This window comes from Tenrec ecaudatus, chromosome X, assembly GCF_050624435.1.
Source record: "Tenrec ecaudatus isolate mTenEca1 chromosome X, mTenEca1.hap1, whole genome shotgun sequence".
Lineage (NCBI taxonomy): Eukaryota > Metazoa > Chordata > Mammalia > Afrosoricida > Tenrecidae > Tenrec > Tenrec ecaudatus.
Genome location: NC_134548.1, coordinates 11,886,514 through 11,912,855, shown reverse-complemented (window position 1 = coordinate 11,912,855; position 26,342 = coordinate 11,886,514). Strand labels below are relative to the sequence as shown.

At 48.4% G+C, this 26,342-nt stretch overlaps 1 protein-coding gene across 3 annotated transcripts in view; it reads right to left on the bottom strand.

The window, feature by feature from the left end:
• The window catches only part of CA5B (carbonic anhydrase 5B), a 35,733-nt gene extending 10,001 nt beyond the window's left edge, over positions 1-25,732 (bottom strand). The window contains exons 1-4 of one of the 3 annotated variants that reach the window (XM_075539065.1): positions 25,597-25,697; positions 22,937-22,996; positions 18,282-18,476; positions 6,164-6,361 (exon numbers count right to left, since the gene is read on the bottom strand). In XM_075539065.1, the coding sequence (XP_075395180.1) occupies positions 6,164-6,361; positions 18,282-18,423 (340 nt within the window). In that variant the 5' untranslated portion in view covers positions 18,424-18,476; positions 22,937-22,996; positions 25,597-25,697. Of the gene's footprint in view, positions 1-6,163; positions 6,362-18,281; positions 18,477-22,936; positions 22,997-25,596 lie in introns of all 3 variants that reach the window. The other 2 variants (XM_075539066.1, XM_075539064.1) reach the window with 2 other exon arrangements.
• Positions 25,733-26,342: the final 610 nt, after the last annotated feature.

Here is a 26,342-nt window from a genome sequence, read left to right as displayed (position 1 = left end):
ATTTTATAATTCCAGGAACCATCTGCACTGGCACGCCTGTGATGTGTGTTGTTTTTGGAAAACATTTATACATTGTTTCATTTTTCAAAAGCAAACCAAAAAGGAAAAAGGGCTTCAGTCTGAGGTCACTGTTGACCCCGGTTATCACTTCCCCTTGAGGGCCGGGGGAGGTGCCAAGAATGCTGACCGTGAGTCCCTGACTCAGTACATTGATCCCCAGCTAGGAAGGCAGTGGCCAGCGTGAGCAGTAATAATACTGGAGCATTACGAGACAGCTCCTCCAATAGCAGTGGCCGCGAGCGGGCCCAGGAGAAGTAGTTACCAATTAAGAGGATGGGGTTGGGGACAGAACTGGTGTTGGCAGGGGTTGTGTGTGTGTGTGTGTGTGTGTGTGTTTTCACTCACCCACCTAATGCTGATTCACATAGTACTACACAAAATATGGAAGCAGTTGCCAATATTTAACGCTGAGCAACTTCACATAAAAATCCAGGTTCCCAAGAAAAGACTTGGATGGCGGCCAATCTAGCCACATTGGATGTGGCCCAAGAGAGCCTGAGTAGAGGGCCAGCAAAGCTCTGGCCCAGAATCCCTGCCTCTGAGCCACGCCCTCCGAGAGTTAGGCTATACTTATCTTTGGGCTTGCTCTTTGGCCCTTTGCACCTTGAACTTTACCGGCAGTAATTAATACCTAATGCCAAGGAGCCCTGGTGGTTCTGTGGGTTAAGCATTGGGCTGCTAACCACAAGGCCAGTGGTTCAAACCCATCAGCCACTCTGTGAGAGAAAGATGAGGCTGTCTGCTCCTGTGAAGAGTTATAGTATCAGAGACCTTACATAGTATCCCTATGAGTTGGAATTGTCTCGGTGGCATTATATAATACCTAATGCACACATCACACCTCCACTTCCGCTTGGGCTATCAGAAGTCATTTCTTGCTCAGAAGCCTTCCCCTATGCCCACCTCCGTGGGAGCATTACTGCCATCTCTCCAAAGGTCTTCCTCCCTGCAGCACTATCTGCTCCTGAAGGCTGGAGCCGTCCCCTGTCATCTTCCTGCTCTGAGCACTCAGGCCTGTGCCTGGCACTTGGGAGAGCCTCAATGAAATTCAGAACTAAGGAAATGCTTGGAAAGACACTGCTGGAGTCCTTCATTGGGATGGATGAGTTAGGGGAAAGGATAAGGCAAGGTGGGACGATGGGGAAGCAGTGTGATCAAGACAGTGAGTGGTGAAGAGTGACAGAGGGCAGTGACACAGAGTAGAGCAGTCCCAATTGAGAACCAACGAGTAGAAACCAAATCCATTGGGGAACTGCCCTCAGAGGGTTTTCTCGGTTTTCACCGTTCTGCACGCGGACCGCCTCATCTTTCTCCCCAGGGGGGCGGGGGGCGGGTTGGGTCACAGCACTAGCTTTTCGGTTGTCAGCCGAGCGCTTCATCACTGCACCACCACCAGGGTTCCTTCCAAGAAATCCAGATTTCTCTACTGGAGATGGTGGATTACTCCTTTCCTTACCTGCTCGCAGATGAAAAAAAAAAAAAGGGCAGACTTGCACACATTGGAAACAGCTAGGAAAACAGCTTTCAGCCAGCCAGCCATGGCATGCTCAGCCATTACAGCGAAGAAGTGACGAAGGGAACAGTGACCCACAGGACCTGGTCCACAAAAGTCAATGCCAAAAACAAGTCCAAGGGAAAACCATTCTATGGCTGGATCGTGGTGATGGCTGCCGAACTCTGTAAGCTCCCTATCCATCCCTGAGCTCTGGAAAACAACGAGTAAATGCAGGATCAAACGGTGGGCACGAGAACGCCAAACATTTCTGGGAACATATCCCATGTCCACAGAAGCGACGCAGGATGGGCCGAAAGCTCTGTGAGGAGGCCACTCATGGGACTCATATCACCTTCTCTTTTAAGGCCTCCTGAGACCACTCCCAGGAGTCATTTCACACAGGTGAGACACTGACAGGGATAATTCATGGAGCGCAGGCCATGGACAATCTTGGACCCTTTCCCACAACATTTTGTGCCTTCCACATGCCCCAGTGGCACTGTGGTGAAAGCACTCAGCTGCTAACCAAAAGGTCAGCAGTTTGAACCCCTTAAGAGAGAGTCGTGCTTTAAAGATGGCCAGCAGCAGTGGAACCCCCTGAGGGCACTTCCACTCAGTCCTTTAAGATTCGATACCAATGGGGGCAAATTTGGTTTTCCCACACCCTCCTGAGACTGATTTAATAAACTGTGTCCTGTTATAACTAACCAGCAGGGGGCGATGGCACAGCTGGTTACATACCTTCGCTTACACTCCTTTTCAGTAACTCTGTAAGGCCAGTCCCCTTGGCGCCTCCTTCAGGCTGGATTTCAGCAAGATTTCATTCTCTCTCTCACTCTCTCTTTTCCCCTCTGGGTCCACTATCGCTGAAGGGTCTGTTATTTGGGGTGATTTTCTCAAGGAACCAACTTCTGATTTCATTGATCTGTGCTCTATTCCTTATAATGCTCTTCCGTCTGCAGGCCCTGAGTTGCTGGCGCTCCTTGCTCACTTCTTAATGCAGAAATCTAGGTTATTGAGTTGAGAAATGTCTTCTTTTCAACAACAGGCACCTAGAAAAGTCCTTCCAAATACAGTGCTATAGCTGCCTCTCAAGAAGTTTGCCATGTTTGGTTTTCCTGCACTTAAAAACAAACAAACAAACAAAAACTTCTTTGTAAAGGACACTGGAGTCGCACCTTTCCTGAGTGTTCTTTTTTCAACCCTGTCCTGAACTTGATGGCATCGATGTTTGTTAGAACCGTCCCTTTCTAGAAGTATTTCTGGTCTGGCTGCATTTCTAACATGTCTTTGTTCACTTTTACTTTTTCTTCCTTTCTTTTTTGAGGTTCACTCAATTCCCGTCCTCTTGAACCACTACGGATTCATTGGTAAGAGCGTGGAGGAAGAGTACGACAAGAACAAGCAGGAACTAGACCGTCACTGAATGAGGTGAGACACAGAGAAAGGGAGAGTTAGGTGCTTGTTAGAGAGTGAGACCATTTTTAAGAAAGTAAGCAACAAAGCACAATGAAAGGGAAGCTATTGGCCTTGATCTTGCCCAACCAAATGAGTGGAAAATTAGCAATTACCGCTCTACAACTTTTTTGGCATATTGTGTAAAATCATGCTACAGTCAGAGGCTTTGCAGGTATCTAAAAACCTAGTAGGAGCAAAATGCTGGTTATTTGTTTTCCATGGGAAAGTGGCAAGGCACGTGGGCGGGGGGCGGGGCGGGATAAGAATTCTGGGATCTATTGTACAAGAGAATAAGAGGTGATTGAAAAATAAGAATTCTGGGATCTATTGTACAAGAGATTAAGAGGTGACTGAAAAATCAAACCAATAGCTCTTTGCCTGGAATGATCTTGGAATTAACGCCCTTGTTTAAGTAAGCCATTAAAGGACTTTCTTTAGATTGCAAGTTCAATAGCGTCCTGAGGTGTTGGCAACAGATAATGACCAGCCAGACTCATGAGAATCTCTAGATTATTCAGGGCCTTAGAAGGCTGACCAACATCTAGGAGCCTCAGGGGGGAGGAGAGGAAGTGGCCGGGGACCCAAGCTGGAGTTGAGGCTCAGGAAGCCTCCTAGGTCTTCAGGAGGAGGGTATGAGTTGGTGCTCTGTGGAGCAGGTCAGCCCACAAGTTCAGGTTGGGCAGGATCAGTGGTTGCGTTCTTATAAAAAATCAAATGCACTGCCCTCAAGTCGATGCTGACTCACAGCGCTCCTACAGTACCGGGTAGAACTGTCCCTGTGAGTTTCCAAGACTGTAACTCTTTATGGGAATAGAAAGCCCCATCTTTCTCCCTCACCAGCTGCTCCAAGTGAGAAAGTTGAGGTTTTCTACTCCTGTAAAGAGCTACAGTATTAAAAAAATAAAATTAAAAAAAGCGTTACAGTGTCAGAAACCCAGAGGGGAATTTCTTCTCTGTCCTATAGAATCGCTGTTTCTTGGAATTGACTTGATGGCTGTGGGCTTAAAGAGAATAGAATATTCTGGGCTGTCAGTTGGGAGGGCACTGTCTGCAGTTCTGAAAAGAGAAGCTTGGAGGGAACGGATAAATGGCGTGTTGTTGCTGTGAGGTGTCCTCAAGTCAATTCCGGCAGAGAGCAGAATGAAGCACTGGCCAGCCCTGCTCCAGCCTCACAATCCTTCCTATGCCCCCTGTTGCTTCTTAGACGGAGATTGATAATACGATGCTCGGGGTTTTTCGAAATGTTGGAGAAATCTAATAAGATGCTCTGGAGGACAAAGGGGAAAATAGTGGAAGGGAGGACACTTCCGGCCTTAAGAAGTGACCGGTAACTACCTGATTCACAGCAGAGACATACTGTGTGTTTAACCTCAGTTAGTTTCCTGTGCACACATGGTTTTTAGTTAGGGAAATCATAGGAGGAAAAATACAGTCTGTTGGAGGAAAGGAAATAAACTAGAAAGACATTTCTTTTCCTTTTCCTTTTTTTTTTTTTTTTTTTTTTTGCAATTGGGTCAGCGCATCACTAGGAAATGCAAGGAACCCACCATGGAGGAGCTGGGTCTCGGAGAATGACGAGTGACACACAGGTATTCGTGCTTTAAGTCGCACGTTGCCCCTCATTCACGCTCACTTTCCTGGACTTGTGTCCTCACCTTCGTGAGAGAAACCAGATTTCTTTTAGATCAGGGTTCCTTAACCTCAGTTCTAGCAACACGTGAGGCAGAAGTACTCTTCGTTAAACCCGTGATAGTTTTAGCAGGTTATGTGTTGGGCAGCTAACTGCAAGGTTAGCAGTTCAGAATCCCTCAGGGAGAAGACTCCAGTCAAGAGTTACCATCTTGGAAAACCACAGAGGCAGTTCGATTCTGTCCTCTAGGGTTGCTAGGAATTGGCATTGCCTTGATGCCAGTGCGTTTGCGTTTGGGTTGGGTGTGTTGTAGGCGGGGTAGCCCCATCCCTGACTTTGACCCACTAGATGCCAGGAGCAACCCTCTCTCCCCGCCCCAGCTGTGACACCCCATAATCCCTCTAGCTATTGTGGGTAAGGCGGGAAGGGAGGCTGGCAAATGGGCCCCTGGTTGAGCACCATTACTTTAGATACATGATTTCAAATGATGATGATTACAGACTTCTGAGGACTATTGTCATACTATCACGCTCAGTAAAAACACCACATCTTCTGCCTTCAAGAAACTCCCAGGATTTCCATTATCTTTTAAAGTCACTCAGATTCCTTTACAGCTGCTGAAGTTGAAATAAAAAGAAGATTCCACAAGCCAGGTAACCCGTGAATTTGGAAATCCATTGAACCTGGTTTCTTTAAAAACAGAGATCGTCCTTTCTGGACCCAAATGAAGAGATCCGGAGTTTCCTTTTTCCTGAATCACAGAAAGAAGCTGGAACTCCATGGGGCGGTCTGTTTCTCTGGATCACAAATGCTATCTGCCTTTGACAGGGGGCTGTCTGCACCCCTTCACCACCCCCACCCTCCCCACCCCCGCCCCCGCAGCTTTGTGGAGATGATTTAGCATTTTCCTTTTCTGGCAGGTTCTTACACAGTTCTTTCTGGCTTAGAAAGGATTGTCTGCGTGGCTTATCTTAACTGGTTTCTAAAGCGCAGAACCTTTTTGTCCACAGGTTTAAGCTTTTTACCCCCGTTCCCAGTGCTCTGAAATGTCCTCAGTTCCAGAACTGAACAAATGGCCTGATGGCGGGAGAAAGCAGTCACTTGTGTAACCCACACTTCCTGGCCCTGCAGGCCGCTCACGCCGCCATTGGTTGACCAATAAGAAATGCGGGTGTTAAGCCACACTGACCACAACAATGGGCTCATTGTTCAGATCAGGACTGGGAGGGTGACTCGGGGCCAGGCACCATGGATTTCATGTGATCCGTTCCCTCTTGATCTTAATCATGAATAATATTGATGATTCGATACTTCATTAATGAAAAGGTTCCAATAAGACCTCTAGCGACTAGTAGTAGGAAGCACGCCTAAGAACGAGGAGGGAGTTTTTAAAATCCATTCAAAAAGCAAGTCAACTTGATGGCATGCCTCAGATAACAGACAAGCCAAGAGGACTACGGAGGGGAGTGGGCCCATTGTGGTCTTGAACTCCACACTGGACGCCCAGCTTTGGCTCTCACCTGATTTGTCAGCAGAGTCCTCAAATTCCACCAGGAAGGAGTAGCCATTATTCCAGACGTGGAGGCAGGTGGATGGATCGTAAGAGATGGTCAGAGGTTTGAGGCCAGGATCATAAACGCTGTCCCTCCACCGGATGTTGATGGGTGACTGACGGTCACCGCCAGGAACCAGGTCTACCCTCTCCCAGAGCGGATGCACTAGGAGAGAGGAGCCGGGGTTATGCTCAGGCCTGTCCACCATCACTTACCATGCAAAGCACTCCCACTTTGGGGAGAACTGGACGAGGTGCAGAGCCACCCTCAGCATGGGGAATTATTGCTTCAGGCTCCATCGATGCCTAACTCAGAGTTGTAGCAACAACAACGAAACTTAAAATGTCAGCGGGGCAGCAAGTTGCCATCTTGTAAAGCCAAGCATCTCAGCTGCTCACACTGATGTCCCTACATCCAGCGCCAGGCAGTCCTGGGACTATAGTAGAAATTCCCAGAGGTTAGACCCCTCCTGGAAATGGGATGGTCTTGAAAGAATTCTTTTTCTCTATGGAGAATTCTCTGGGCCCCATCTCACTCCCAACACTTGCTTGAGATGCAAACACAAATTGACTTACCATTCAAGAACAGACACCTCTTTTCAGCAAAGTAATGAAACAAGAGGGGAAAGAAGTTTGGGAGAGCAAACTGCTCAAGGTGGGGTTTCTTTTGCTGGTGAGCTCATAGAACTAACTTATGGCAGGCCATGAAGCTCACGTCCTATAAAAGGCTTATTCCATTTAAGTGTGAGGTTTGGCTCCTTTCTTATGTTAGCTAACTTGGAGGGTGAGGCAGCTAATTTGAAAATCGGGGGAGAGTATAAACCTTATTAAGATCCTACCTTAAGTTGCCTAGGGGTGTGGGGGGTAGTAGGGTACACACTGAACAGCTAACCTTAAGGTCAGCGGTTCACACACCAGCAGCGCCACTGGAGAAAGAAGTGTCTATCTATTCCCATACAAGTCTGAAGTCTTGGAAACCCCAAAGGAGCAGTTCTCTCTAGCCTATGGGGTCACTATGAGTCGTAATTGAGGTTGTTGAGTTTGGGGGTTTTTTTGGGTTTTTTTTTGGTAGGGTGTCTCTCAAGTTGTCAGCTTGCCACACAAGTAGCTCATTCTTTTTATTCTTAGGTGTCATTGAGTCAGGTCTGACTTATGGATAAGACAATGAAATGCCCCCTGGCCCTGTATCTTCCTCATCTTTGTTGTTATGTTTGAATCCATTGGGGTAGCCTCTAGGTCAATCCATATGACATATTAAAGAGCAAACGCGCGCGCATGCGCGCGCGCACACACACACACACACACACACACACACACACACAAAATCTGTCCCCATACTCACTGCTCCCACCAGACAGCTGAGTAAGTTTACTCTTTGTCTGTGGCAAGTCCTTAAAAAAAGGCAGCCATGGACCGCTTGACATACCTGTACATGATGACTAGATGTTGTTGTTAGTCGTCATTGAGTCAGTTCCAACTCATAGCGGCCCCAGATACAACAGAACCAAAAACTTCCCTGTCTTTCGCCATCCTCACAATCTTTCTAGATTGTGAACCAAATCTGCGGCTATAAAACATGAGTTTTCCAGGCCTCTGTCATGTAGAATTCACATCATTGGGTAGACTCAAGACCAATGACCCTCTGCCTTGTGACCCACCATTGAGTCTGAAGATTTGAGATAGTGACAAAATGTAACTGCCACCCCATCAGCCCTGCCCCGCCCCCCCAGCCAACCCAGCTCTCACTGTGTTTTCCTGAGGAACGTGAACCTGTCTCTGGTTCTCTCTTACACAGGAGACCTTCCTCTTTCCTCAGTACTTGCCCAAGGCTGGAAGTTCAACTCTGGAATTTTTGGAGAAAAAAATGGCCTTGAATTTTTTTAGACAAAGTTGCCAGAGTATTGGTATAGAATTCTCCAGAAGCATCTCTGTTTTTTTCACCTCAAGGTACTCTGACCTCCCAGAGGACATCTGGCAATGTCTAGAGATAGCTTGAGCTGTCACAACTGGGGGCAATGCTCCTGTCCTCTAGTGGGCTCGATAAGCCAGGGACTCCAACACCCAGAGCAGCTCCCACCACCAGGAACTCTCTGGTCTAGAAGATCCACAGTGCCCCCGACAAGCAACCCTGGTCTGGAACAAAAAACTCTGCAAAGAATCTCTTCACAGAACGCAGGTCGATCTGTGGGGAGACCTGAACTCAATGTTTTTCTTTTTTAATATTTATACATTACATAAATAAACTAATAGAGAGCCAGAGCACATGCAGGTGTGAGAGAGCAAGCAGAAGAATAGCTGTTTCGGAAACCTGCAATGGAAAATGCACTCAATACATTCCGCGTCCAATGTGACTAGGAAGCAAAGTCTCTGAGGGCCTGGCCATCACCTCCTTCTTTCTTTCTTGTTGGAAAGCAGCGCATAATGAATATGTTATTGAACTTCCAAGAGGCCAGGCCAGGGATGGGTGGAGGGAATGTCAGGAGCAGAGCGGGACTGTTGAAATAAATGTACAACAAGCAACAAAGTTGGGTTTCTCCTTGTGGGGAGAGAAGCCTTTGAAACACAGACCAGTGAAACACCAGTGGCCTTGGCCACGGTCCCCCAGGTAAGGCCAGTTGAGGAGGGCTTGTTTTGCTTTTGATAAACTCTGACTTTGTTTCCCCCTCCTCACCTCCTCTTTCAGTACAACAACAATATCAACTCAAACTCACTGTTTTAAGAAAGCCTCTTCTTTCTCCCTCAGAAAGGCTCGTGGCTTCAAACTGCTGACCTTGAGGTTAGCAGCTCAATGTGTCACCTGTTACAGCATCAGGATTGAACAAAAGAGAGACCAACAAGATTTCTTGGAGGTTGCTCAGACTTTCCTTCAAAACAGGAAAATGATCAAGTGTTGGGGAAACAGAGCATGCACGCTAAGGGTTCTCTTGCAGAGAAACATGAACTAAACCAAGATCGCCATTAAATCAACCCAGATTTGAAGGGGAGAATCTTGGCTTAGCCAACAGTTAATGCTCAGCATTAGCTAACTGAAAGGTTAGAGGGCCAATTCTACCCAGAGGCACTGCAGAAGAAAGGCCTGATGGTCTGCCTCTGGAAAATATCAGCCATTGCAGACCTTAGGGCAGTTCATTTTCCCATTCATCAGGAAGGACGTTGGTGCTGAGAGAGAGGAACAGCCTACCGTATGTACTCGAATTTAAGCCGACCCGAGTATAAGCCGAGGTACCTAATTGTTACCTGGGAAACCAGAAAAACTGATTGACTCGAGTATAAGCCTAGGGTGGGAAATGCAGGATGTGAATGAACACAGAGACCAGAGGGGAGAGACGGAGCGCAGCCACAGACACATCCTTACCAGTTCAGCTGTCGGTGTAAGTGAATCACTACAGGTGCTTCAGCGAATTGGAGCCGTCCACGTCATAGGACGGCTCTGATTGGATAGATGTGAGTAAACACACATTCAAAGCCCTGCAGTGTCAGCGGGGCTTTGAATGAACAGCGGAGGAATGGCAATCTCCCGTTACCTTGTGGGGGGGCAGGAGATGTTACACCTCACTGGGGTACCACTGACCCGTGTATAAGCCAAACCCCAGTTTTTCAGCACATTTTTTTTGCTGAAAAACTCGGCTTATACCCGAGTATATACGGTGATTGTCTGGTGTTTGAGAAGGCTGAAGTATGAGGCTTCAGGCCAGGCAAATGTGAATGTCTACTACTGGGGGGTGCACAGGCTCCCTGGGCACTGCCCCTCTCTGCAGAAAGAAGGCATAGGCAGATTTCCACAGCAGTGACAATTCCACAGGGATTGTCTGGAGGAGCCCAGAGAAACTGGTGTCTTGCGGCGTCCAGAGTGATTTGGGAAGATAAAAACGTGCCTTTGGACTGAGCGCCAGGATTACTGCCACTGACCTAGGTTCCTGAAGCAGGAAATGTGCCTGTGTGTGCTAAGGGATGGCTTCTCTTGGTGAATAAACAATTAACAAAGACAAAAAAAGGAAATAAGAGCCCTGTGGACAGTTCTTGTCTGACACAAATGAAGGTGCCATGGGTCAGAGCCAACTGGATGGCCAGGGGGTGGTGCTGGTGGTGGGAATATCAGGGAAGGGGTCACAGCACCGCCAAGAAGGCGTCATTAATCCCTGACTGAACAACAACAATGACTTTAGATTCCAAGGGCTTGGTTGTCTTTCTCATTTGGAAACTGTACCCAGGTTTTGACTAGTTTGTGTTTGTCCTCCTTTTCCTCCAGCCTCGTCAGGTGGGAAGGGAGTGTGTGTGTGTCCAAGTGCCAAACGTCCCCTATAAAGAACATCCCCTCACTTAATCTCATCTTTCTTCATTCTACCCAGGTGCCTCTCACCCCTAAATGCCCTTCCCCTTCTCCCACCCCTTCTGAAAGTCCGGTCCCGGAACAAGTCGCATCTCTGGGCGGGAAGGTCTGCTGCACCCACCTCAACCCTTCCTTTTCTCTGACCTCACCTGCACTTCATGCTCTACAGGACCCTTGCTTGACCAGACTGCTCCTGCACTTTTTCTATGGCCTTCAGGGCGCAACTGGTAACAGGCCTGAAGGAGGCACTAAATGTTTGCTTTTCTGATAGAGAAAACCAAACAAACTAACTGACCCCAAGACTCTCTGACCTCATGGCATTGCATGCAGATCGCCTCTCCAGCAAGGCAGCAAGGCAGCAAGGCAGGCAGGCTTACCCAGAACCGCTTCCCCGGTCACGTGACGGCGCTAACTTGGTTCTCTCTGGCTTCTAAATGCCTACAGTGGCTCAAGGCCAGCTCCAGCCTCATTCTTGATGTGCCACTCCCCACCCTCCGCCCCATATTGAGGGTCCTTTCATCTATTTCTCAGCAACCATTCTGTCAACTCCAGAGCCACCCACCCCAGGCAAGCAGGTCAAACCGGGATGTACTGTAAATGGGAACTCCCTACTGGACTCTGTGACACACTACACAATTCTCACTCTCACTCACTGCCATGGAATCGGTCCCGGCTCACAGTAACTCTATGGGACAGGGTAGAAGGGCCCCTGTAATTCTTTATAGCTGTAGAAAAGCCTTTGTCTTACCTGCCCCTCCCCCCAGAAGAATTTATTTGAGAGGACAGCACTGAATCTGCAGCTCCAGGAGGATATGTCTGATCAAAGCACACGGGAGCAAATGAAGGGTGTGGAAGTGAGATTGGAGCACATCCTGGCCCATCAAGCCTTGACGACGATATTCTCGCTCAGAGCATCCAAGCTACAGAGAAGACCACATGGCCGGCCCCACTATGCGATAGGACATCCGTCACTGACCCATATCCCTATGGGGGACAACACTGGAGACACAGTGTGGGAATTCCGCCTGATCTGATCCCACCACACCGAGGCAAAACACTAAAGGTATGCAATAGAACAGCAAGGGGAACAGAGCAACGAAGTCCCCAGGGAAGACGAAAAATAGACTTTGGGGGCCAGGACTTGGTGCCCCAACAGACTCAACTGGAAAACACTCCTAAAGGCCAAAAAACAGTCCTTGAACTACAAGCTTTTCTTTCTTGTTGTGTTTGTCTTTGGTTTGTTGTTGTTTTGTTTTGTTGATTGGTTTTACTGTCTTGTTTTTGTTCATATTATTATCTCCGCAGGTCTGTCTAAATGAGATAGGCTGGATGAACAATCTGGAGGTAAAAACAACGGGAACGACAGTTCCGGGGGGACATGGGAGAGGGGGAGGTGGGAGGGGGGAGGAAGTGGTGTTAACAAACCCAGGGACAAGGGAAAAACAAGTGATTCAAATCAGTGGTGAGGAGGGTTTAGGAGGCCTGGTAGGGCATGATCAAGGGTAATGTAACCAAGAGGAATTACTGAAACCCAAATGAAGACTGTGCATGATAGTGGCACAAGAGGAAAGTCAAAGGAAATACAGGAAAGAGGTAGGAGGCAACGGGCATTTATAGAGGTCTAAATAAAGATATGTATATACGCAAATATATCTATATATGAGGATGGGGAAATAGATGTATGTGCATATATGTATAGATTTAGTATTAAGGTAGCAGATGGACATTGGGCCTCTATTCAAGTATTCTCTCAATGCAAGAATACTTTGTTGTATTAAACTGGCATTCTAGGATGCTCACCTTCCCGACACAATTGCTGAAGACAAAGCAGGTGGATAAGCAATGTGTTGAAGAAAGCTGATGGTGCCCAGCTATCAAAAGACATAGCATCTGGGGCCATAAAGGCTTGAAGGTAAACAAGCGGCCATCTAGCTCAGAAGCAACAAAGCCCACATGAAAGAAGCACACCAGCCTGTGTGATCACTAGGTGCCGAAGGGATCAGTTATCAGGCATCAAAGAACAAAAACTCATATCATTGTGTGCTCACCTCCCTGACACAATCACTAAAGACAAATGTGTGCATAAGCAAATGTGGCGAAGCAAGCAGATGGTGCCCGGCTATCAAAAGCTATAGCATCTGGGGTCTTAAAGGCTTGAAGGTAAGCAAGCGGCCATCTAGTTCAGAAGCAACAAAGCCCACACGGAAGAAGCACACCAGCCTATGTGATCACAAGGTGTCAAAGGGATCAGGTATCAGGCATCATCAGAACAAAAAATCATATCATTGTGAATGAGGGGGTGAGTGTGGAGTGGAGACCAAAAGTCCATCTATAGGCAATTGGACATCCCCTTACAGAAGGGTCCCAGGGAGAACATGAGACAGTCAGGGTATAATGTAGCAATGCTGAAACACACAACTTTCCTCTAGTTCCTAAATGCTTTCACCCCACCCCCCATATCTTGATCCCAATTCTAACTTACAAATCTGGCTAGACAAGAGAATGTACACTGGTACAGATAGGAACTGGAAACACAGGGAATCCAGGGTGGATGATCCCTTCAGGACCAGTGGCATGAGTGGCGATACCGGGAAGGTGGAGGGAGGGTGGGTTTGAAAAGGGGAACCAATTACAAGGATCTACTTATAACCTCCCCCTTGGAAGATGGACAACAGAAAAGTGGGTGAAGGGAAACGTTGGACAGGGAAAGATATGACAAAATAATAATTTATAAATTATCAAGCGTTCATGAGAGAGAGCGAGCGGGGAAGGAGGGGAAAAATGAGGAACTGATGCCGGGGGCTTAAGTGGAGAGCAAATGTTTTGAGAATGATGAGGGCAATGAATGTACAAATGCGCTTAACACAATTGATGTATGTGTGGATTGTGATATGCGTTGTATGAGCCCCTAATAAAATGTGTTTTTTTTTAAAAAGAAGGAACAACTCATGGATTGCAGTTCCCAGTGGGACTACACTCCCATAAACTTCTCATATCAACAATACCTTAAATCTATGCCATTGGATAAAATATAATGTTATCAATATAATAGCTTTTTACCCCAGGGAGATAAATGACCATGATTTATTTGTTTTTTGTTTTTGTCTTACAATGATAATATGGGGCGGAGGGAGAGAGGAGCTGATATCAAGGGCTCATTAGGAAGTAACTGCCTAGAAAAGAATGATGGCAACCTATGTACAAATATGTCTGATACAATTGATGTATGGATTGTAATAAGCCTTCAATAAAATGATTAAAAAACAAAAACAAACAAACAAAAAAAGAAAAGCCTTGTCTTTCTCCCAAGCTGTAGCTGGTGGTTTAGAATTGCCGACCTTGGCGTTGTTTGTAGCCGAACTCGTAACCACTAAGCCACCAAGGCTCAACTACATAATTAAGAAGATCACATAGCTCACTCTTAATCTTTTCCCCCTGAACTATACAGATTTAACAGATTACGTTAAATCAACCGCATTACTAAAGTTATGTTCACCTGCTGGTTTTTCAAGTTTGGTTTGTTTTTTAAGTTCTAAAGACATGGAAACTACAAGGTGTAGGAGAACACCTGGTGGAGTAGTGGTTCTGCACTGGGCTGCTAACTGCAAGGTGGCCAGTTTGAAACCACACCAGCTACTCCTCAGGAGAAAAGGCTTCCTACGGACAGTCTCGGAAACTCACAGGGGCCGTTCTACCTTGCCCTATAGGGTCAGGCAGGAGGTTTAGGGTTTGAGAAGATGTAGGATTACCTCTATGGCTTGAATTCATGGCCTGCCTGTGCCTGCCTGTGCTTGCCTATGTGGGAGCATTCAAAAGTATGTGGGAAAATGCATTACCTTTCATTTCATTATCCCAGAAACATTTGGAAACCTCCTTGTGCAGCCCCTGCTCTGTAGCCTCTGCCCTGTGTTGTGCTAACAAGGAACGCTGTATTGCTGAACTGCAGCGTTGGTGGTTCAAAGCCACCAGCTGCTCTACTGAGGTACCAGGCGCTCCTGGTCTCACTCCCTTTGAATTGCCAAAAAACAAAAAACCCAAATGCAATCCTATCAAGTCAGTTTTAATTCACAGTGTCCCTCTAGACCATGTTACCCTGAAAAAGAACTGTCTCTTTCAAAAAGTAGGGTGCTCAGGGAGAGGATGAATCATTGGGAACGTAACAAGCCTGTGTCCCTTCCATTCTAGACAACAGGAGTCTGTATATCTCATTAATGGAAGAATTAACACAATTAAATGAATTTTCCTCTGCTCTACAATCGCATGCCTAAATTTGATTTGATGATAATTAAGTTAAATTTCACCAGATGAAATTTCACTGAATGAAAGAAATTTTCTCAGCTCTCTTGGCCAACAGCTGCAGGCTTTTACTCTTGATTCTATTTCAAAGCCCCGAAGTTAGGGTGTCAATGGAATTACCTAATTTACGATGAAAACAAATAGTCATTTTGAGTTGACAGCTAGTGATCACTTGGGGAGGGAGGTGGGGAGGGGCAGCAGCACACAACATCCCTTACTCTTGAGCTTCTGAGAAAGAGTCACCTGGCTAATCCGAGGCTGACCCCAAAGCTATGGTGATGAGGAAGGTGCTTCTGATGCTATGGTAACCATCAGATTACTGGAAGTAGCTGCCAACGCAGAGCCACGCTGCCTCTTCTAACCCTCAGCACCCTCGGGAGGAACTGTCACAACTTGTGCACATCGGATCTTCTCTCGGGGATGGTGAGCTTCCAAACGCAACTCAGTCTCTCTTACTGAACAGGTGAGGGGCCTGCTCAGGATATGATGAGTGACCCACAGGGATAAAGACTAGACTATTCTCCTGGCGAACAACAGATGGGTTCAGTGCATAGGTCCAAAGCAAATTTCTACAATGACTGCCACCTGCTATATTTCCAATGTCTTACAAAACAAGAACTTTCCGTGGGACATGACCAATTAATCATGTGAAGTGCCTGCATCCCCAACCTGCTATGTTTTGGGTTTTTTTTGGTCAAAAAGGAACCAAGGATTCTAAAGACAGTAGCATCTTGGATTATGATGTTTAACTTTTTTTCTTCAAATCATTTTATTGGGGGCTCATACAACTCTAATCACAATCCACACACACACCCATTGTGTCAAGCACATTTATATATCTATTGCCCTCATCATTCTCAAAACATTTGCTTTCCACTTGAGCCCTTGATATCAGCTCCTCCTTTGCCCCTCCCTCCATGCCTTCCTCCCTCATGAACCCTTGATAATTTATAAATTATTATTATTTTGTCATGTCTTACACTGTCGGACGTCTCCCTTCACCCACTTTTCTGTTGTCTGTTCCCCAGGCAGGGAGTTCTATGTAGATCCTTCTAATCGATTCCCCTTTTCTACCCATCTTCTCTCCACCCTCCTGGCATTGCCTCTCTCACCACTAGTCCTGAAGGGTTCATCTGTCCTGGATTCCCTGTGTTTCCAGTTCCTATCTGTACCAATGTACATCCTCTGGTCTAGCCAAATTTGTAAGGTAGAATTAGGGTCATGATAGTGGTGGGGGGCGAGAAGAAGCATTAAAGAACTGGAGGAAAGTTGTATGTTTCATCGTTGCTACCCTGCACCCTGACTGGCTCGTCTCCTCCCCGAGACCCTTCTGTAAGGGGATGTCCAGTTGCCTACAGATTGGCTTTGGATCTCCAAATTGCACTCACCCTCATTCACAATGATAGGATTTTTTGTTCTTTGCTGCCTGCTACCTGATCCCGTCGACACCTCGTGATCACATAGGCTGGTTTGCTTCTTCCGTGTGGGCTTTGTTGCTTCAGAACTAGATGGCCGCTTGTTTACCATCAAGCCTTTCAGACTTCAGATGCTATATTTTGATAGCCGGTTACCATCAGCTTTCTTCACCACATTTGCGTATGCACCCATTTGTCTTCAGTGATCAAGTCAGGAAGGTGAACATCATGGAATGCCAGTTTAATAGAACAAAGTGTTGTAATGCATTGGGTAAGTACTTGAGTGGAGGCCCAATGTCCTTCTGCTACCTTAATACTAAACTTACAAATATGTGCACATAGATAAATTTCCCCATCATCCTATATAAATATAATTACATATGTGCATGCCTACATTTAGACCTTTATAAATGCCCTTTGCCTCCTAGTCCTTTCCTGTATTTCCTTTGACTTTCCTCTTGTCCCACTATCATGCTCAGCCTTCTTTTGGGTTTCAGTAATTCCTCTCAGTTACATTGCCCTTGATCAAGCCCTACCAGGGCTCTTACACCCTCCTCTCCACTGATTTTGGATGACTTGTTGTTCCCTTGTCCCTGGGTTTGTTAGTACCACTTCCTTTCCCTACCTCCCCCCTTCCATGTCCCCCCAGAATCATCGGTCCTGTTGTTTTCTCCTCCAGATTGTTCATCCAGCCTATCTAATCTAGATAGACCTGCAGAGATGATAATATGCACAAAAGAAGACAGAGCAATACAAAGCCACAAAAGAAAACCAACCAACAACAACACAAAGAAAGGCCTATGAATAGTTCAAGGTTTGTTTGTTGATTTTTGGAGTATTTTCTGATTGAGTCTAATGGGGTGCCACGCCCTGGCCCCAACGTCTATTTTTGGTACTCCCTCGGGACTTCCTTGCTCTGTTCCCTTTGCTGTTCTGTTGCACACCCTTAGTGTGTTGCCTCGGTGTGGTGGGGGTGATCATTAACTTTTAACTTTCTGTGAAAACACATTCACACACGATTTTAGTATGTAGATAACTATGACTAAGTTTTTCCCCGTTTCACTTTAAACCACATCTTGCCAGCAGCTGCCGTTGGCGGAAAGGGTTAGGATGGGGGCCTGCCACTGGGAAGCCACACCCAGGAACCAGAGGCTTGTTGTGACCTGAGCCAGTCGATGTTTCTGTGGACACAGTTGATGTTGGAGGAAAAGAAAAGGAACCTAGAATAAAAAGCTATTTACAGAGCAGTCACAAGCCCTCAGAGCTAGCCACATTGGTAATACGAATGAACTCCAAAGCTCCTTTGCTTACAGGATCGAGAGGGGTGAGAAAACTTGCTCTGGAAACCAGCTGCCATTTGAACCCTATGTGGGAGGGGGAATAGGGGGAAATGTGAAAACTGCCTCCTTTAAAGTTCTTCGGAGCCATTTCATCAAGCTCGCAACTCCACTAGCCCACCTGCTCTCTCCCACCCCCAACACCTCAGGGGTTCTTAACCAGAGCTGCTGTTCCTTTGCACCCTGAAGCTAATCAGGCAACTTCTGGAGATATGGCTGGCAGCTAGTGGAGAGAGGCCAGGATACAGTGCACAGGCAGTGCACAGGTCAGGCTTCTCGAAAAGAATGATCCGGTCCTAATGCCAATCTCTCTAGGTCATGGAAAAGTGCCCCCACCCAGCCCCGATGAGGGACGGCGGGCAAAAAGATTGGGTCATATCCGGAAGCTTGCGTTTGCAGTGAAAACTTCAACCTTAGTCAAATGAAAAGTCCTGCCTCTTAGATGCAATGAAGGACAGGCTCAGAAACACAGGAAATCGGGGTAGGGGTGGGATGTCTCCCTTGTTCTGTTTCTGCAGGATAGTATCTTAACATTTGCAAGTTGGTCAAGAAAAAGAACCTTCTCAACACTGGGAGATGAATAGAGCACCGCCTGGCTGATGACACAGTCCATGGGCGCTATAGCCACGCACATGACAGCCTCCCCACCAGCCCCGCCCACACATGTCATCTTCCTTAAAAATCTTCAGGAGGAGGCGAGGTACTCACGGGTTCGGTTCCGGGTTCTGTATGTGCAAGTGTAGAGACTGCAGGGCCGCCTAGGCCAGGGCCTGAACATCTGGAGCCTTCTCCACCTCAGGGTGTGTGGTAACTGTTGACAGAGGAGCCGCAGGCCATTTGTCACCGCCATCTTTAGCTGGCACGCTTGATCACTTTCCAAAGAACTTGTAAGAACCTAACACCCTGGTGGCAGAAGGACAGAGAGGGAAAAGCTGGAAGCAAGTGAGACTAAAGATCACGTGGCCACCTCTAAGTAGGACGACCACATTCAGGCTTCTAGAACACACCCTGAAGGCGGGCGGGAGGGGGGGCCCAGAGGAAGTTAATGGATTATCCAGTTTTGCTCCTCAAACTCACTGGTCACTTCGGAGGAGGGCAGTGCCCAGACCGATTGAGTCATGCTTTTCGTCTCTCCCTCAGGGCTGGCAAATATTAGAGGACCAGAGCAAAACCTCTTTACGTGCAAGAATAAAGAGACTGTTTTGAGGCCAGTTTCAGTGTGTTTGTGTGTGAGTGTTTAAATGGACGTCTGGAAATTCCACTGAATTGTCTGGGTAGTAGGAAGAAGCCGAAGCTTAAGCTCCCTCCAAGCAGACTGAGGAAAAACAATTGACCTGCTTCGAGATTACAGTAAGCAAACAAAAAAAAATCCTGCCCAAACAGTCAGGGGCGAGGCGGAATCTGAGCTCCCTTATAGTTCGTGACTCCTGGCCAGTTTTGAGGTTCTGTAGCCCGCGGAAGTAGAGAAGGTAATCCTGACTGACTCTACCAGGTCAATTCAAACTGAGTACACGCTGTGCACATGCTCAGAGCCTGGCACTTCCCACACCTGTCACACTTCCCAGAATCCTCAGCTGTGTTCTGACCCCACTGTCCTGTCAACTAGGCTACCGCTGCCCCATCACCCCTTCTCCAACACAGCGCCATACATCCCCCACCCCCACCCCTGCAAACTCCTGAGCCTGTACCATTTCAACAAACACACAAGCCAATGGAATTCCCTTTTTCTTGATTACACATCACTGCAACTCTAGATATCAGAAAGCTTAGCTGGGCAGCTTGGAATGAATCCAGGCAACGGGTGGGGGCCATAGTTTGAGTCAACAGCTGCAGGCATGAATTCAGGACCATTTGACTCACCCTGTGACCCAGCCCTGCCAAGCTCCCGGTCCTTGTCCCACTCCCTCCTCTCACCAGCCACAAGGATGTCCCAAAGCTCTTGGCTCAGGGATGGTGTAGGTGTTCTTCGTCCACCCGGGGCCAGTCTCCATTCTCTTGGGCCTGGCTAGCCCTACCCACTGGGAAGGTGACCGGAGTAGCTGTGGTCTACGTTGTCCCAACCACTGTGTTAGGCGCTGTGATGCCAACATGAGAGCCCATAGCAAGGAATGGGGTGTCGATACCTGATACGATGTGGATGAGCCTCCCAACATCCTGAGGCTGAGTGAAAGGTGCCAAATGCTAGAAGGCACATTTCTGTGGAATGTACTAGGAGGCTGGCACCCTGCTCCCCACTCCCTCTCAGGTATCTCCTACTGGGTAGGTGCTGGGCGCTGGCCCCTCTCCCCTGTGCTGCTGCTCTGGAGTCCCCAAGTCAAAACTAGAGGGACAGAAGCTGGACTCCCAGCAGGGAGGCAATCAAACCTAACAAGGGTGTGTACTATGGGGGCAGAAGCAGATAGTCAGTTCAGTTACCACTCTTCAAGGTATTGCTCACCAACTGTCTACCAACAAGCCATTAACAGTCTCTCAAAAGGCCACCAACTGCCTCTCAACAAAAATGGTCTGGAACCAGCCTCTCAACAAGCTGACAGCCTGGCCAAGTGCTAGGAGACGAGGCACAGTAGGCGAGCTCCAACGCAGGCATCAAGTGGCCTGGCAGAATCTTGGGGTTCCCTACCCCTTTCATCAACTGCCTACCTGTGGTCTTTTGAGCAGGACCACCTAAGGCATATCTGCATCCCCAGAAGATGTTTGAATTGACACGGCAATGTTAAAATCACTGTCTCAACTCTCCGGAGCTGCTACGCCCAAGATACTTTAAGTGGGCGCTTTAACAAACAAATCTATTCTTTCACCGCTAGGGAGGAGAGGAGCCAGAATTTAAGGCACAGGACCTAGGGGAGAGCTTTTTCTTGCTGTTGGCTGAGAGAGGTGGGGGTGGATGGCAGGGAATCCTTGTCTCTGTTTAACATCTACAGGCTAACTGTTCCTTGGAGATCTCTCTCTTTGTTGTCACCAATCTTCCTCTGGGTCTAGGATGGTCTCCGTAAAGGGACCCTGAATCCAAAGGGAATACTCTGTTGCCAGTTCTTACTGGCTGCAAGTGAGCGCCCCTACCCCTGCCCGCCCCATCTCTGCTCACTTGTTGACTCTCATATCTCAAAAGAGATCTACTCAAGATATAATCCAACCTTGCAGGTTGCATCTGGCCTCATTCATATCATTGCCATTATCTCGCATCCAGCCTCATTCACATCCTAGAGGAGAGGAGAGGATGATGGCTTCCGATCACAACCTGCCTGAGCTTGGGGTTAAATGCAAAAGCTAGGGCCATAGGAAGCAGTTTTTGCAAATGTCTCCACCTCCCCTCCCATTTTTCAAATGTCTTTATTTTGTCGTCATTGAACAGGCATTTTTTACTTATTTAAAATGGGCGTTGTTTGGGATTTGTGCTAAAATGTGTCTAACCAAACATTTCCATGGTTTGACCAGTCCATCCAGTAATTACAATCAAGTCATCTAACCTTCATGCTTCTGTCTTTTTCCATGTTTTTCATACCCCATCCCAGAAACTCACTGTCCAGGAAGCAGTGACTCCCTTCCCAGCCCCGTGAGCCGCTCACCAACTCCGCTCTGTCCTGGAAGTCCCTTACTTTTTGGGTTTTTTTTACTTTTTCGTTTGAAGCCAGCATCATCAAGTGACTTCAACTAAACAAGATTCCCTGTGACGGTACTTCTCACCTTCATTCTGCCCTTCCTCTCCCTGACTTCCAGGCCTGAGGCGAGGCAGAGAGCGAGGTATCCAGCACTTACCTAGGGTAAAGCCCTAAGCTAGGTGGAAAGAGGCCAAGGACATTCTGTCGCCTAGCTCCCACAGCGTGCAATCCACCTGGTGAAACCATTTGCACATGTACTTCTGAATCAAGCCTGGATGTACCTAGATGCGCTTCAGGAAGGGTGGCATGAAGGCCATGAGAGAGACAATTTCACCTGGGGGGCAGGGGAGCCAAGTGAAAGGACAATGGTAAAGACATGGGGACCGGGAACAAGGGGTCAAGGCCCAAGAGAAGAACAACTGAGGTCGGAGTTAGTCGATAAACAACCCCAAGACCCACACGAAAGGCCACTGTCATTGAATTCATTCTGACTCAATGATTTTATCACTCCCTGCCATCGAGTCAATGCCAACTCATAGTGACCTTATAGGACAGGATAGAACTGCCCTTGTGAGTTTCTGCGACCGTAACTCATTAGGGGAGTGGAAAGCTCTGTCTTTGTCCCATGGGGGTTTTGAACTGCTGACCTTGCAGTTAACAGCTCAATGCATAACCACTACACCACCAGGGCTCCTTTTTAACAAATGGGAAAAGGCCCCCTTTATTGCTTGCAACCCGGCTGGGAAGACTGAAGAATTTATATTCAACATGAATCAAACCCCTGCTTTTTCATTTCTCTGTTCAGGTCTGACATCAGCTGGTCAGGCCATCTTCTCTGGCCCTAGCCAACCTGAGCTGGGTCTGATCAGCCGAGTTAAAAGACACCGTCAAAAAGACACCATCCTTCAGACTGCCCCAGAGACCAGATGCCAGCTGTGAGTTGGGGTCCACCCAGCAATCTCGCTTGGGGCAGGCTAGCTGCAAATACATGGTTTCCCTCCGGCCCTTCAGGACCTGCGATTCGGGCTGTAGAGTCCCTTTGGGTTCCCTAAATCTTGGCCCACTGGCTACCAACTCAGCGTTCCTTTGTGTCTGTTTGGGATGCCAGCCCTAAGCCAGAGAGGTCCTCCCTGGACTCGCTCACTTCTGAGATGTTGGTTTCAATAGCAGGAGCTGCCCCGCTAGCTGGCTTTAATCCTTCCGGTTCAACAGTTGGCAGCAACACCTTCCAGGAGTCACGGGACATGCTATAAGCATCATGACAAAAATGGTCTGGGAGGGATCCCAGGACAGAGCTTCCATGCCCCTGAGGACAGCCTACCCCAATTCTTGATGTCTTTTATCAAACCAGGAAGCTCAGAAGCCCACAGGCAGCATTTAATCCGGGCACTGAACATAGTGACAAACTGGACAATCACTTCGTAATTACGTCTGTCCGTCACGGTGGGAGCAAGGGATGGATGGGCCACAGGTGAGCAGAGTTTCTGAGATGGACTCTTGACGAACACTGACCATAGGTGCCTTGTGTCCTTGGGTTTTCCAATATGGTCCTTATGGGCTGCTTTTCAAACTTGGGAATGTGCGACACATGGAGAAGCATCTGAAAGCCTGGAAAGAATCAGCCCTCCTGTGTCTTTAAATCCCAGTCATTTGAACTCTGCCAGATTAAGCCGTTTACACTTATGCAATACAGACAACAACCATGACACCACTAATGTGAGTAAAGGTTACAATCGCATGGATAGACACCTCCATGGTGCTTACCAGATTGCCTCTTTGTTTCCTCACCTCCTGATGTTGAAAGGAAGCCGGATTCGCAATTCCCTAAAATTCCAAGTAGAGGTTAAGTTGCCCTAAGAAAGCGCACCTTCCCTCAGCCCCAGTGAGTCCAGTCTAGGGCTGCCAGAGGATCCTGATCCATGACTAATAGGGTTCTGTGCACTTCCACTGAGCGCCCCTGGATGGACACAGCCAGGAGGTACAGCTCCCTCTTCTCACCAGGTTTCCATCACGGCTACCACCCACACCCACTCACTGCCATTGAGTCATTCAGGCCCAAAGAACCCTAAAGGATGGGGTAGAACTGCCCCTGTGGGTTTCCAAGACTGTAACTCTTTCTGGGATCAGAAAGCCTCATCTCCCACCGGCGGAGCGGGTGGTGAGTTTGAACTGCTGACTTCGTGGTTAGCAGCCCAGTTGGCAACACACAATCCCTTTCAATTTACATACCCTTTGTTGCGTCCCACCTGGGAGAACAGGGCAGATGTGCCCAGGCACTGAGCACGGTCAGGGGTGCTTTGGGCCTTCCAGTGAAATCCAGCCCAGCCACTAACTGTAATACAAACCCAGGAAAGGAGGAAAGCCCTAGAAAGTGGATAGGTTTCTTCATTTCTAACACTTGAGAGCAGGTGGGAGGGAGGGAATGCAGGTGGGTGGATGGCGAGAAGCACTTTGGCTCTCCGCACAGGGTGGGACCGGTGCTGGCTTGGGGCAAGGGCTGGGGTCATTTCCCTTGCTCCCTCTCAAGAGAAACCTGAGCAGTCTTCGCCATCTTTTAGCATTCCCCCCGCCCCCAACCCACATTTTGTTGAGAATATCCTCTGCTTAACATACACCAGTTCCACATCTACATGGACCACTTGGTGACACTGATGACGTTCTTCGAGTGGTGCGACCATTCTCCCCTTACTTCTTTCCTCCCCTACAGATATAAATGCACTGTCTCCCGGGTTCCCATCTGTCTAGTTGCTGCTGCCACTTTGATCCCTGACTTCATGTTAAAAGAGCACAATGCTCCAGGCAGACCTTTACTACTGGTCAAGTTCAACTATTGTTTGGTATTAACATGAAGTCACGGGATAATTTAGGTTGCAGGTTTACAGATGATCTCAGGGCAATACTTTCAAGGGTTCCTCCACCCTCCTGGCTTCACTAAGTCTAGAGTCTGAGAAAAATGAAAAATTGCTCTGCATTTCCCTCCTCTGAGCAGCATTTTTCTAGAGCTCCAAACCAAACTCACTGCCATCAAGTCAATTCTGACTCATAGTGACTCTGTGGAACATAATGAACTGTCCCTGTGGGTTTCCAAGACTGTAACACTTCACTGGGTATAGAAAAACAAGTTTTCCTCCTGAAGAGCAGCTGGTGGGTGTGAACTGAGGACCTTGTGGTTAGCAGTCCAACCCCTAACCACTATCCCACCAGGACTCCTTGTCCTCCTCCTGTTCCTTGCTTACTCTAAAGATAGACCCATGGTTGTCCTTGGATGGCCACTTGCAAGCTTTCAAGAGCCCCAGCACTAGGCAAGGAACTAGGAGGTAGAACACTTATTAGGGCAATTAGTTGACCATATACCCCTGGCGGTGGAGAGGTTACAAGGTAGGCTGCTAAATACAAGGTTTGCATGTTCGAAACGACCAGTCACTCCTTGGGAGAAAGAGGGGGCTTTCTGTTCCCCTAAAGAGTTACAGTCTGGAAAACCCACAAGGGCAGTTCTACCTTGCCCTATAGGGTCACTATGATTCAGAATGGACTTCATAGGCGTGAGTTTTGAGAATAAGAAACCATGACCCCCAAGAAAATAAGTGTGCTGAGGTCCAGGACAACTTTCAACTAGTAGAGAAGAGACACGAAGTTATCAGGGAAGCCGAAGACAATGCTGGTGTTAAGTGGCTGAGAGAGCACCCAGTCCCATCTCAGGAAGGTGTGCACATCTCTGCTAGCTCCCTGCGTTTCTTGGACTTTCCCAGCAAAATCACATGGGGGGCATGGCCATGAGATTAATATCCTGCCTGCTACTAGCCTCAGGGTAGTGGCATCTCGCCAGTGAATGCCAGAAAGTGTGACAGCCCAGCAATGTTTGCATTGAGCAGACTTTGAGAGCAAAAAGGAAAAAAATGGAGAAGGCTCTTAGTGATGCCACAGCGCTGATGCTGATCCCCCAGCCCAGGGGCATTGGAGCTCGGTCCACAGGCCCTGGCAGAGTCCTTGGCAGAGGGCCCCTCAGCAGTATAGCCTCGCTTTACCCCGCTAGTGGCCCTGGCTGCTGGAAGGACAACCTCAGATCTGAACTCTCCAGTTACTTCAATTGAAGCTGCTGGCAACGGCCCCACCTCTTTGCTCCCAGCTACAGTTCTCTAGCGAGTGCCAAGCCCCACACCCGGGGGTGGGTGGTGGGTGGGGAGGACGTGTAGCCGTCTGGCGACCCCACAGTAGAGAAAGACAGCTGAGATGCGGGGCAACGGAGGCTCCAAGTGCTCCAGGACGCGCCGCAAGGACCACCGGGCATCCTTGGGGACCAACAGCTGTCCCAGTTCCGGGGCCCGGCGAGGCGGGGCAGACAGGCGGGGGGGGGGGGTTCCCGCCCCTCCTCGAGTTGCCTCACCCCCTAGCAGTCCACGCTTTACTTTGTCGCGTGTCCTTACCTGCGCGTTTCTCCAAAAATCCAACTTGGTAGCTCACTCCCAGCCACGGTCTGCGCTCACAGCACTTTGGGCCACCAAGGCCACGCCTCCTCGAGACTAGCCACGCCCTTCGGGCCCGCGGCTCTCCTCAGTCTCGGGTCACCACCCACCCTCCGCTGGTGCTCCTCCATCTGACTAGGCCACGCCCCTTGCGCCACCACGCACCGCCTTCGTCTCCAGGCAACACCCTGGCCGGCCACCTTCCTCTGCTCTAGCCCCACCCCTCATGCTCAGACCCGCCCCGTATCTTATCATAGACACGCCCCAGCCCGGTCGTGATCACACCCCCACGCTCCTCTGGAGCCCACCCCCTCCCTCCGAGCCACGCCCCCGGTGCTCCCTGCCCTGGAAACCTGGTCCCAGAGTTTTCTGAGAAACCCCCTGGCTCCAGTAGCTGTGCGCTGGCAGCATTGATGAGGTCAAGGAGGCTGTGCGTCTAAGATCCTCCAGTAAAATGCACTATCTTCTTGTTTCGCCCAGCTTCAAACCCTCTTTCGTGAGCTGACTAACCTAGTACTCCTCATCCACTGACTCCGGGTGGTATAGGAGGGAGCTAAAGTGCTCAGCTGCTAACCAAAAGGTTAGCGGTTCGAATCCATTAGCCACTCTGAAGAAGAATGCTGTTAGCAAGCAGTCTGCTTCTACAACGGTTTACCTTGCCCTATAGGAACAATTGTGGGGATGGCGCAGAATCGGGCAGTGTTTCG